The following is a 12500-nucleotide window of genomic DNA, read 5'->3' as shown; positions in this document are numbered from 1 at the left end:
AGTTATTCTCATTTTGAGACGCTTCTCAAGCAAAACTACAGGAAATCCTCCACTTCAGCCTTGAAAAATGGACACATGCTAGCCGCGAGTGCGTGGAACTGGGTGAATACGTACTGGTGTCAGCACCCCATCAATAATGGATACTGTTGGACATTCTACCATGTTTGTGGTGAGAGGAAGTGGCGGTTAGGCCTGTCATGCACACGTCTGCGCCCGGTGAAGGAGAGCCCAGGCACTGGTCAGGCATTGCCGGATGGCACATGGTTGGTTCATCAAGTTTAATCAGTCGAGAGTAACCCTCTGCCCCCTGGGTTAGTGTAGAATTCATGTCAGCCTCTGATTCAAATAAGTGTGTGTGTGTGTGTGCGTGTCCTAGTGTGTGTGTGTGTGTGTGTGTGAAAGAGAGAGAGGGCGGGGTGGACAGGAGAGGATTTGACCCTTGGGTAAAAAAGTGGGGAGAAAGGAGAGAAAGAATGAATGAAAGAAAGAAAGGAGGAGATAGAAATGGGTGAAAAAGAGACATAATACATAGAAGTGGACAGACCACATATTAGGTGTGTGCTAGATTGAGCTGGGAATGGTAAACTGGGAGGGATATCATCTAGGAATTTGTGATTGCATCATGGTTGCATGTCACCTAAACCTCCCCTTCATCACACACGTCACATATCTCTCTCGGCTGTGGTTGCAAGCAGCTGTTACTCCTCGGGGTGAAGAGGCTCTGTGTCTCCATGTGGCTGATTATATGTGTGTGTGTGTGTGTGTGTGTGTGTGTGTGTGTGTGTGTGTGTGTGTGTGTGTGTTTGTGTGTGTGTGTGTGTGTGTGTGTGTGTGTTTGTGTGCTGTCATGTGTATGTGTGTGTATGTGTGTGTGTGTGTGTGTGCTGTCATGTGTATGCGTGTGTATGTGTGTGTGTGTGTGTGTGTGTGCTGTCGTGTGTGTGTGTTTGTGTGTGTGTGTGTGTGTGTGTGTGTGCTGTCATGTGTGTGTGTGCAGAGGTTATTTCTGTGCATACCTCGCATTACGCAATTGTGTGATCACATTCATGTAAAGTAGTGGTTGTATTAAAAAAACAGTTTATGTTGCTAGGAATGGCCTTACGATCCCAGTTTCTGTGCTTTGTCTTGATCGCAGGGTGTGGACGCATGGCATGGAATCCACCTTCACCACTGTAGGAGCATTGGTAAACACAAGAACATCCAGAGTCTAACTTTTAATCTCCTCTGTTTGATATAGATAGACAGGGATGATTTTAAATACCCTCATTTGTCTGGAAGCTTATTGACACTCTTAGCAAATTTCCATACATGGTGGTAGTGAAGAGGCAATGAACTCAGCTCAGTAAGGTGGAATGGACAAGGGGGAATCTTCACTTTGCTCTTGTCTGCTGTCCTCCTCTTGCACATGCTTCCCTTCACCCTGCCTGCAGAAACACAAGTCTTCTCATCGCCAGTCCACCCAACTCAGCAACTCCACACTCTCTGCCCTACTTCAGTAAATACAGTGTAATTTTCTTCACTTAGACAAGCATCAGTCTGTCGATTCCTCATAACTCATTTGACAGACTGTGTGACAGGGAGTCTCTCTGGTCCCTGTCCCCGCCTTCTTAGCCGTGGCTCTCAGCCCTCGCTTCTCGGGAGCGGCCCTCCGGTCTCCTGCCCCTGCAAGCGGCCAGTGGGGATAATGAGCAGCCTTGACGTGCCACGGGCAATAATCACCTCGTCCGACATTTGGTGATCAAGGACGTTTGCTGTCTCTTTGTCACCAGCTAGCTCATTTGTCCACCTGTTGTCCCCGTCACCAGAATGATCTGGGCCACATTCCCTCCCGGGTTGCCTGCTGGGTCAGGCGACTGAGTGTGTGTATGTGTGTGTGGTGTATTGTGTGTGTGTGTGTGTGTGTCTGTGTGTGTGTGTGTGTGTGTGTGTGTGTGTGTGTGTGTGTGTGTGTGTGTGTGTGTGTGTGTGTGTAACACCTCCTGAAAATAGTCACATAAATAGTTCACCAGGAGTGTGATTGTTTATCGCTACTGGATGCTGTACCATTTACTTGGTGTGAGATTGGAATGAATGTCTGTGGACAAATCGGACATCGGAAAAGGTCACATTCATGTCTTTCTCTCAGAGTTGACTGCACCCATGTGTGTATTTGTGTGTGCTTGTTTGTGAGTGAGTGAATGAGCAATAGTGTGTGTGTGTGTGTGTGTGTGTGTGTGTGTGTGTGTGTGTGTGTGTGTGTGTGTGTGAGTGTGTGTGTGTGTGTGTGTGTGTGTGTGTGTGTGTGTGTGTGTGTGTACACAGATCTGACCCTCAGGCGTTGAAGGACATCTCCCTTATCTTAATCTTGGATTGTCTTTATCAGTCTCATCCACCACTGAGAAAAAAAGACAAGGAAAGGAGGCAGATTGAAAAAAAGAAGACTCTCCCCTACATTCTATCTTCAAAGAAGTTGTTCAGACAATCACAACAGCTGTCAAACAAAAACAAATATTCCGCTGAGCTCAAAATTACAGCCTGTGTCTTTTTAGATCGTCTCCACTTAATGTGCTGATTTCACAACAAGCTTGTAGTCTCATAGAGAAGTAAAGGAGGAGAAGAAATGAGCCAAATGTAGCCCCAGCATGCACTAGACTGCAGTTCCACGGACATGATGACAATTTCCTGATCTGGAGACAGCAAAGGACAACACTGGCTTATCTCAAAACAAATTGAAGCTTTGATGTCTGCAGGCTGGCATAGCTGTTTTTTTTTTTTTTTTTTCACTTCTTTTTTTTTTCATGGCTCCAGATTTGGGCCTGCCGAAGCAGTTGGCTTGTCCAACTGCACATGCAGTCTGCAGAGTGTGGAGGAATGCAGTACTGGACCACAACAGGCATTTCCTGGGCAGCCTTATTGCCTGCGATTGTTTCAAAGAGGAAGACTTGAGGAGAAAGAGCAAATACATTCAAAGGCTGAGGCACATTTAATCTGTAGTCAAGGGAATCTCTTCATAAGGTGTCCCCAAGCCCTTGCATAAATACACATGCACACACACACACACACACACACACACACACACACACACACACACAGACATTGAGAGTCCTGTCAGGTTCATTCAACTGATGAATAGTTCTCTGCAGTGTCTGTTTGGTCAGGCATCAGGTGTGTTTGCCCAAACCTGGTCAAGCATCCTATTGCCCTGTCATCACACACACACACACACACACACACACACACACACACACACACACACACACACACACACACACACACACACACACACACACCACACCACACACACACACACAAAGACGCTTTGACTTAGAGTTCTGGTTCACTGATGCACTGAAGCAGCGGGTGGGCTTTGGAACCACATAATACATTAAAATCAACTTCAAATCTCTGCAAATCAATGCAGCGTTCGGGATTTCAGTAGGTTTTCACTCAAAAGCCTCAAAATAAATCTCCCATAATCCTCCATGCCATGTATTAACCCACTACCCTGGCCACGGAAATAAAATAGCAAATAAGATTGTATGTGTGTGTGTGTGTGCACGCGTGCATAAATATGTGTGTGCGTGTGTGCCTCTCTGATCATTTTTTTTTTCTGAGAACTAAAATGTGGTTTAGCCATTGCATGACTGGCTTCAGGATGTTATTCAATTCTATTTTGATCTGGTGTGGAAGTTGACCAGATAAATGCAGATGAATGCAAGATTCATAGTTTACTTTGAGTGTATGCATTTGGCAATATTGATATTTTCTAAGGACAAGCCCTGCCTTACAGGGAAAATAAATAATTGCCACAGCTTGACAACAGACTGTTATGTAGGCTACATGAGTTAATATTGTTTTGTCAGGTTCTGCAACCTATTATTATCATCGGTGAAGTGAACTTGGAAATGGAAATACAAATTAGTCAGATTTTCCCTTCAGACCAAACCTAGTGGATTTGAAAACGGGCGGGGCTCGGAAGGTAAATCCCCGCCCAGCTAGGCGTGGTCTATGTCAGGGAGACGTTCTGGATCCACCTGCCCGCACATCTCAGTACGCAGTTAGAGAGGCGTGACACGCTGCCTTCACACTCAAACCCACTCACGGCACAAGAGCGAAACAACCGACTTGGAGCTCTCCCCTGCAAAACATTTGTACTCGGAATAACACTGAGGTTGAACTCTGTTGGACTGAAGCGAAATAATCGATAATCGTTAAAAAAAAAAAAGATTAGCGAGAGTGAATGTTCTCTCGGCTTTACAGAAGACTTTCTTTCTCTGCGCACTGCTGCTGATTTGGATCACAAGGGAGCGTATTCTTCGGATTCTACTTTCTGCAGGATATATGACTGGAATCAGTGTGGGGTAATTTGACTGACAGGCGCAAACTAGGTAAAAACAATTAATTACTGCACTATTCAACTGCAACATCTCGCTGCTAGATTTTCAGAATTGATTTATATAGCTCTTTAATGATTTACATTGTTTTGTCTGTAGCTTAGTGCAAAATGTCGAAATACTCTGTCAATTTATTATTTTCCTGTTTTTGTAAACTGAAGTATATGTTTAATAATGATAAATGAAGTAGACTGGTGCTCAACACCATCGCAGTATTAAAAACAGAATATGAGAGGTTGATTGAAGTCTCCAATCTTTATTGGACTCCACTGGGATAGCTTGACTACTAGGCACTTGAACAGGTCACTACAAAATATTTGTGTTTGTAAGTTTAGTTAATAAATTGGTTATAGTTAGTTTGTTTTATTGCGCTGCATGATAGTTGTGCTTCATTTCTTGTGTTGGTTTAGCTAAGCCATTTTGCTGTTATTTTGCCAGTTTTAAACATCTCGTTTCATGACTGTGAAGTCAAAAATGATGGTTGGATAACTTCTGTAATCCACCGCCAAGATCCATAGGCCATGACTTTGATATGCTTCTCGTTTCAACAAAAGTAGGGCATGTTTTCCTAATCAATCATAAATAACTGTTCAATGTCTGGCGCCTTCTTGAAGGGGCAAATGCGTGTGATCTAAGGTCACTCACTTTAGAAACCATCTCTAAATAGCCATATGAACCAAGTGAAGGTTTGGTCACATTTTCTGCTAAATGTAAACCACCTTTCCCGTGAAAAATGGGCAACTGTTTAGTTTGAATCTTTGTGATGAGGTAATTCCGTGAGAAAAGTTAATTTCCTTCACTATTTGGCTCGTCAGGGCAGGTGGCAGTGGACAGTTGCGCATATAAGTCCCATGTGAATCACTTGGCTGTCACAACGTGGAGTGATCATTTTGATTATTCCAACAACCAAATGCCAGTTTAAGTAGACCGTTAGCGCAATACAAAACCAACATAGTTTCACTATCTTTTGTAATATGACAGAATGCTTATCTAGTGCATGCCAGTATCGTGCGTAAACACGCTGCTAGATTAATAAAGGGTATTCTTATAACTTCAGTTTGTCATTGGTACATATTTCATCATGTAGGAATGGCACACACAATTGGACAATCCTACTCGTGACAGATCATGTTCTTTGTTTATTTATTTAAATATTATTGTACAGCCAATATTTTCCACTTACTGGTGTGTAAAATTGATATACCCCTCTCATATTTTAACAGCTGTATGCGTTCGCCAGAATTGTTGCACATACATGCAATTTGGAAATAATTGCTTGTAAACTTAGTTGTAATGTGGCCGACTCTGTCTTGCAATTGCGTTGCGCGTGGTGTTCTGTTGAGAGAGAGGGAGAGCCCGGCAGCTGCTACCGCTTGTTGCGGAGCTCGATCCGCGGTCTGACGCCCAACTGAGATTCCGCTCTCTGCGCGCAACACCCACGGGCGCGCTATACCGAGAAGCTGGGAGGTGGTATAATGAGTGGATAAACCTTTGGTCTACAATATGTGTAATTAATATGAAAAGGAATGAAATCACAACGACTACACATCGTTCTTGCGTGCGTTCATTTAAAACCATAGACCACCAACAAACAACACAAAATACTTCTCCTTTGTCACTGGGTGGTTTGCGTAATGAGTTGAGGTACATATGAGAATATTAATTTTTGATGAATATTGTGTTCCCACCACCCATTTTTATGACCACTACCTACCTAGATATTTTAATCCCGATTTATCTCTGACAAACCTTGGCTGATGGTGGCTCTCTCTGAATGTCAAGTGCTATTTCTACATGTTGCTGACTTGTTCTGTCTCATTGTATTTATAGGATTGTCTGCTAAACTCCTGTGCGTTTGGTCCTTGATAGACCATGTCACCCTTTGGATGGTTGGTCCTGGAGACCTTGGCGGTCTTCTTGCTAGTGACCCACCCCTCACACAGCAACCCCCTCTCAGCTCCCAGAGTTTTTCTGTCCTTCAAAGGTAAGGACGACTTCCTTTTTCTCACACTGTAGGTTTTGGGTTATGCCTGATAATCATGTGGTGGATGGGTTGGTCTGCTAACATAAGCGGCAACCCAAAGCTGGCCTCTGGCTTTTTGTCCACAGGTGGTTTTAGTTACTGTGAGCACTGTGGTGGAAACCGAGGGTATGTAGGTGGTAGATTGTGCTGATACTCACTTCTTGCTGTCCGGAAGCGATACTACGGTGTGTGTGTGTGTGTGTGTGTGTGTGTGTGTGTGTGTGTGTGTGCCTTGCCGCGGGCCGCTCTTCAGCATGACTGGACCAAACATTTCTCTGAACAAACTGCTGAATCATGACAGTGTTGAGTCCTGGGAGAGAATTGTTTTCAGGAACTAATTTATTTGGAAAGGAGCGATGGCTCAGTGTGCGTCAGTCGATTAGGGAATCGAAAAAACACCTTCAGTTCAAACACAGTGCTTTCAGCTTTCCTCAGCAAGTGAGTATTTCACACTAGGCCAGCTAATCTACTGTTTTATATGGAGAGTGATTGACAGTAATGTGTTGGTGAGGCTAGTTTGAAAGTATTTCACTCGAGGAGTAAACTTGGCTAAAATGAAGGTTCATAAGTTAGGTCTGTAGCAGATGATTTGAGAAAGCACATGTTTGCCTTCTATTCCAGATTTGAATCGTTGCGTAGCCTAGATGCAACCAGTGTGTGCATGCTCAGATAGGCATGCAGGCTGTGTAAGTATCCATGCTTCCCTTTATGGAGTGGTATTTTTCCTTTTGATTTACAGCCAGTGTAACTTGATATTTAATACTCTCTGTAGACAAAAAAACACCCTTCCACCCTTTTTATTGACTTTTTTGTAGTGTGTGTAGTTTTTTTCAGTCACTGCATTGAGAATTAATAGAAATATGTGAAGAAATAATGTGGACATGTCCAGTGTGTGTCCATGGGGACTAAAAAGGGTTGATGTTCAGGGCCTTTGGTCTGGTTTGGGCTGATTCAGTAATCTAAGTCCAGAGAGGTGTGTGAGGTAGAGGAGGTTTAAGGTGCTGAGAGGTGCTTCTGTGCTCGCTCCTGCTAACCTGTCTGTTTTTGCTTTCTCATCAGGAGAGATTTCACAGTCTGTTGCCTCCCCTAACCGCTCCCAGCAATCGTTTTCTTTTTAAATTGCTTTTTATTGAGTTCCTCACTTTCGCTTTTTTCCTTTTAATTGGTTTCTAAGAGCTACACTTTTTCTCCTCTTCAGATGATAACCTTGCAGTCTCTCATGACCTGAATTATTCAAGTCTGTGCACATTCCCCTGTAATCCCATGACAAGGGTCTGTGAATGTGTTGATAAATTGGGTCTTCTGTGGTTACCATGAATGAAAATGATTATTATTTTCACTCGCACCATCAAATCCAAGACATTTGAATGATAAGCTAGAACTTGTTGAGTTTAGGATCTCAATGATTCTTCATGACTCAACTTACTGGATGTCATCAGTCTGTCACTGTCTCAGGTGGCTATTGCTGTTGTTCTCTAGCTTATCAACTCTCACACTGACCAATCATACTGGTCTGACACTCAAGTTACAAGCTTCGTACAGTATGTGTAGTGGTGTGGCCAGGGACAATACAACAGCATCATTGTCCAAACTTGAATCTGTCCATACCCAATGATAAAAGACACGCCCTTTATAGAAAAAATAGTCTGCGGAAGAGTGTTATCAATTAACCTATTTAAAGCATAACATATGACCCTGATTGCCATGTGAGGTTCCTAGCAAATTTCCCCAAAGGAATGAGTGGGTGGATATTTGTGGATGACCACTATGATGGTTAACCAAAGAGTAGACTTTGCCCAGGCTTATCTACATTTGTGTTGTGGAGTAATGGCTCTGAATGGTGAATTAGGAAGTCAGTGGAAAGGGCTTTGTTCTTCACCTAGATACTCTCTCTCTCTCTCTCTCTCTCTCTCTCTCTCTCTCTCTCTCTATCTCTCACTCTCTCATATGCAGACACATACACACACACACATATGCATAGATTAAATCAATAGCAGACAATTGTATATCATCAATATTTCAACTATCTAGCCTTGTTCTTTGAAAAACATAGATCTGTAGGGTGTATCTCAAGTAAATGTACTAAAGGCACCTTTCTGCAAGTCTTCCGAACGTGTTTAAATGCAAACACTAAGATATGCACATTGCACATTAACACACATAGACCCAGTAAGAACATAGATTGAGAAGGATGCCAGAGCACATGCACAAAGCACAGAACTGCATGGGAGGAAGAAGGATGGGATGGCTGCCAAGGAGATTCTGCTATCTCCTTCAGGGAAGAAGACTTGGCTGCCACCGGTCTCTATATGAGGAGCTGGAAGACAAAAAAAGAGGGAGTACCCGTTCCAGATACACACCCATTCATTTTCCAAGAGGTCCAGGGGACCCTCAGATGTATGAGGTGCCGTGCCCAGTGCAGGGAGATCTTCTTGGGCCTCTGGAACCCCTGTGACTGATGAGAATGGGCCCTAACGAGGAGCCAGAGGAATGTGGAGTCCTCGGTCACTTAGCTCACCTCCCACTCTCTAGTCTATTTTTTGCCTCCTCTCTAGAGAGATCTTGTTAATGTGACATTTTTGGAGTATCTCAGATCTCTTGTGATCATTTCTTTTCTTTTGCCCCATCTTTTTTTTCTTTTTTTAAAAAAGGAAAAAAATCCTTTCCGTGGCAGCAGTGCAAAGCTGAGGGGATTTACATGCGTAACGATGGCTCTGAGGAGTGGATTTGAGCGAGTTTGTGTTCGCTTGCGTGTATTTATGCGAGAGCAACAAACCTCCACGGAACTCCTGTTTTGACGTGACAACAGATTTACGGACATGTTTCCCCATATTTACATCCCTGAGTGGTGGTTAAGAAAACACCCAGGGCAGATCCGCAAGCACACACAAGGAGGGAAAATCTGCTGTGAGCGTGCATGCTGGTTTCAATGCTGCCCCTGGGAGAAAAGACACATACACACACACACACACACACACACACACACACACACACACACACACACACACACATATACATATACATATACTACCATACACATACACATACACCAAGCACACGCACACATACAGACACACACACACACACACACACACACACACACACACACACACACACACACACACACACACACACACACACACACACACATATATATGCACACACACTCACATACACTAACATGCACCTATGTGACACATAGAAATAGACTTAAATACAATTCACATGTATAAAAGACCCACACACACAAACAGCAAGACACGTACACAAGGAGCCACATAAAAGGTTCATAAGACACATAAAAGTTGATAAACAGATGCAAATAAATATATTGTTTTCATTTTGATCTCTTCACACATCAACACAATGTTTGGACAAATTGCCTTTTATCCACCTGGCAGTGTGTACTCTTGTCGGATGTGTTCCAGGCCCCTGCGTTGGGACACTGCAGTGCCAAACCCCAGCAGTTTGCTTGAGAGTTCAAACGCATAAAATTTCAGTTCCAACACTGAGAGACTCATTCAAAACCTGCCGCAGATGTGAAAAGCACACAATCCTTTGAGGTCACATTAAGTCCTAGGTGTCCTTTCAATGAGGTTCAGCTGCTTAGGTTTGGATATTTGAGAATTTTTTTTTTTTTTTACAGGTTTATATATGGTTCTTTCATGAGCCGTTGTTGGTTTTCATGGGGAATGCAGATCTTACCTGTGCGGGGTCTCTCAGGAAGTGTGTGAAGGTGTTGGTCTATGGAGCTACAGTATGTAATAAGAGAGAATGGGAGCGGGAGATGGAAGGGTATGGCTGGAAGGCCTGCAGGATATAAATGTACTGACACACGCGCACACACACACACGCGCACACACACACACTCACACACACACACACACACACACACACACACACACACACGCGCACACACACACACTCACACTCACACACACACACACACACACACACACACACACACACACACACACACACACACACATCCAGTAGGCCTCCGTTTGTGTCTGTTCATAAAACCCAGAGCATGTGTTTACCCCCACCACAAACACACGCCTATCAGCTGTGATAAGAGGCAGTAATAAACCACTGGCGGAACAAAGGAGATTTCAGATTTCATATGAAGACGAAGGCGGCGGCAGCAGTCACCCTGCTCTCCCAGAGCGAGATTACTGGGGCAAGGATGGAGGGGAGGAGGAGAGACATCTCTTGCAAGAAAGACTTTGTGTTTGACCCGCGCTTGGCATCGCAGTGACATCTCCCCCCCCCCCCCTTCTCTTGCGATTGACATCTGGCAAATAGTGCCGGCCGTATGTCAACATGGTGTAATCAGATGGGATGAAGTCAGACAGCTCCTATTTCATTGAGCACAGTTATTTGCAACGGCAATTGCATCACTCCACTCTTGGAAGCGGATCTGACAGGCATTTGGAATTGACATAAATGGCTGTTTTCTCAGTAGGTGGTTCAACTATTTGTATAAATTATGATTTTTTTTGTGGCTGGTGCAAAACCATATGAAGCACCCCCGCCCCCCCCCCCCCCCCCGCCCTTGTCACAAAGACGACATGTGTGGAAGCATACACACAGAGAAAGTGTGTGTGTGTGTGTGTGTGTGTGTGTGAGAGAGAGATGTCTTTGAGAGGTCTTCGTTCTTCACACCCTCAAGAAGTTCAAATCATATCACTGTAGGTGTGAAGGTTATGAAGATAAAATAGCTTCTCACATCTGCAAAGAGCTGATATTCTTGTCACCACAGTGGCTCAGACCTGTGACTGGGAGATAAGCTCTGCATGTATAGATTTATAGACACCTGTCACAAAAATGCCTTTAATTTGGGTCAGGACTCAGAGGAGACCTTTTTTTCGGGACAAGGTGAAAGTTGCGTTCCAAAAATAAATAAATAAATAAATAACCAAGACCGAAAGTAAATTATCTTTGAGCTGTCAGTTATCGTATGTCTGCAGTGTTGGTCCTTAGACTGTGCAGACGCAACCATCTGCCCAACAGGTGCTGTTGGGTGTCAATCTGAACTTCATAACGGGCAATCGTCACAGCTAATCATTGCTAACTAACTTGGGCCTTTTAACATCTCACAATAGCCTTGCCCCATGTTGGCTATCACAGCTGTGTCCATCACTGGGCAGTTTCTCCAGGGCGCCGACATTTATCTCCAAATGAGCCCCAATCAGGGGTTATTTTGGGGTGCCAAGGCTCTGTGGCACTTGACCTTTTCCAACAGAAGGACTTCAGTTGTGGGATGACGTGGGAAGGGGTGGGGTGGTGTGGGGAACTCTTGTGTGGGAATAGGGTCATCTTGTGTGGTGGGTGCACAGCGTGTGAAGCTAATGGACAGTCACATTTGAGAATGTTTAAATTTGGTGCGGCGCTGACCCCGTGAAGGCCGAGGCGGACACTCCTTGAGGCGAGTGAGAACGAGCGGCAAGGTGAAATGATACAAACCCACACACCAAATTATCCAATTATCTATAATCTTTCCCTCTCACTTTCTCTCTCCTGTTCTCCCTAACCACCCCCAAACATACCACACACACACACACACACATTTTCACACACACACACACACACACACACACACACACACACACACACACACACACACACTGTCTGTCTGTCTTTAGGGCAGGAATAATGCATTATTAATGAGATTGACAACATTTAATTCTGACTTTTTCTCCCAAACTTGTCTTTCCAATTATGATTGTTTGCGATTCCCCACACTAAAGCGCTGTGGGCCATAACACATTCTGCCTTCTCCACTGCCGCTCACCGGCTATTCACATGGAAATGTATGGCTCGGGGTGCCATTTTGATACTGCTATCTGCTGTCCAATCACTGTAAATGTTGCACAGGGATTAGCGTGTGCGGAGCGTAGCAGTGTTCTGGGGATGGGGAGAAGATCGCAGATTGTCGGGCCTTGGGGATGAGGTGACCTCTCCCATGCCTGTGTCAGCTCTCCGTGGTGAGAGAGAGAAGCACAGATGAGACACCGTGAATTCTTTGTGATGAGCACAAGACTGTCTGTGTGTGTGTCTGTGTGTGTGTGTGTGTGTGTGTCTGTGTGTGTGTGTGTCTCTGT

General features: G+C 44.3%; 1 protein-coding gene across 5 annotated transcripts in view; it reads left to right on the top strand.

Moving 5' to 3' along the window:
- Window positions 1–4043: 4043 nt before the first annotated feature.
- sema3fa (sema domain, immunoglobulin domain (Ig), short basic domain, secreted, (semaphorin) 3Fa) overlaps window positions 4044–12500 on the top strand; it is a 46902-nt gene continuing 38445 nt past the window's right edge. For 4 of the 5 annotated variants that reach the window (XM_042090621.1, XM_042090620.1, XM_042090619.1 and 1 more), the window contains exons 1-2: window positions 4044–4367; window positions 6204–6357. In XM_042090621.1, coding sequence (XP_041946555.1) covers window positions 6246–6357 — 112 coding nt within the window. In that variant the 5' untranslated portion in view covers window positions 4044–4367; window positions 6204–6245. The remainder of the gene's footprint in view (window positions 4368–6203; window positions 6358–12500) is intronic. The other variant, XM_042090618.1, reaches the window with a different exon arrangement.

The sequence above is a fragment of the Alosa sapidissima genome, chromosome 4 (assembly GCF_018492685.1).
Source record: "Alosa sapidissima isolate fAloSap1 chromosome 4, fAloSap1.pri, whole genome shotgun sequence".
Classification (NCBI taxonomy): Eukaryota; Metazoa; Chordata; class Actinopteri; order Clupeiformes; family Clupeidae; genus Alosa; species Alosa sapidissima.
Note: the sequence above shows the minus strand (reverse complement) of the source record. Positions and strands in the feature narration are given on the sequence as shown.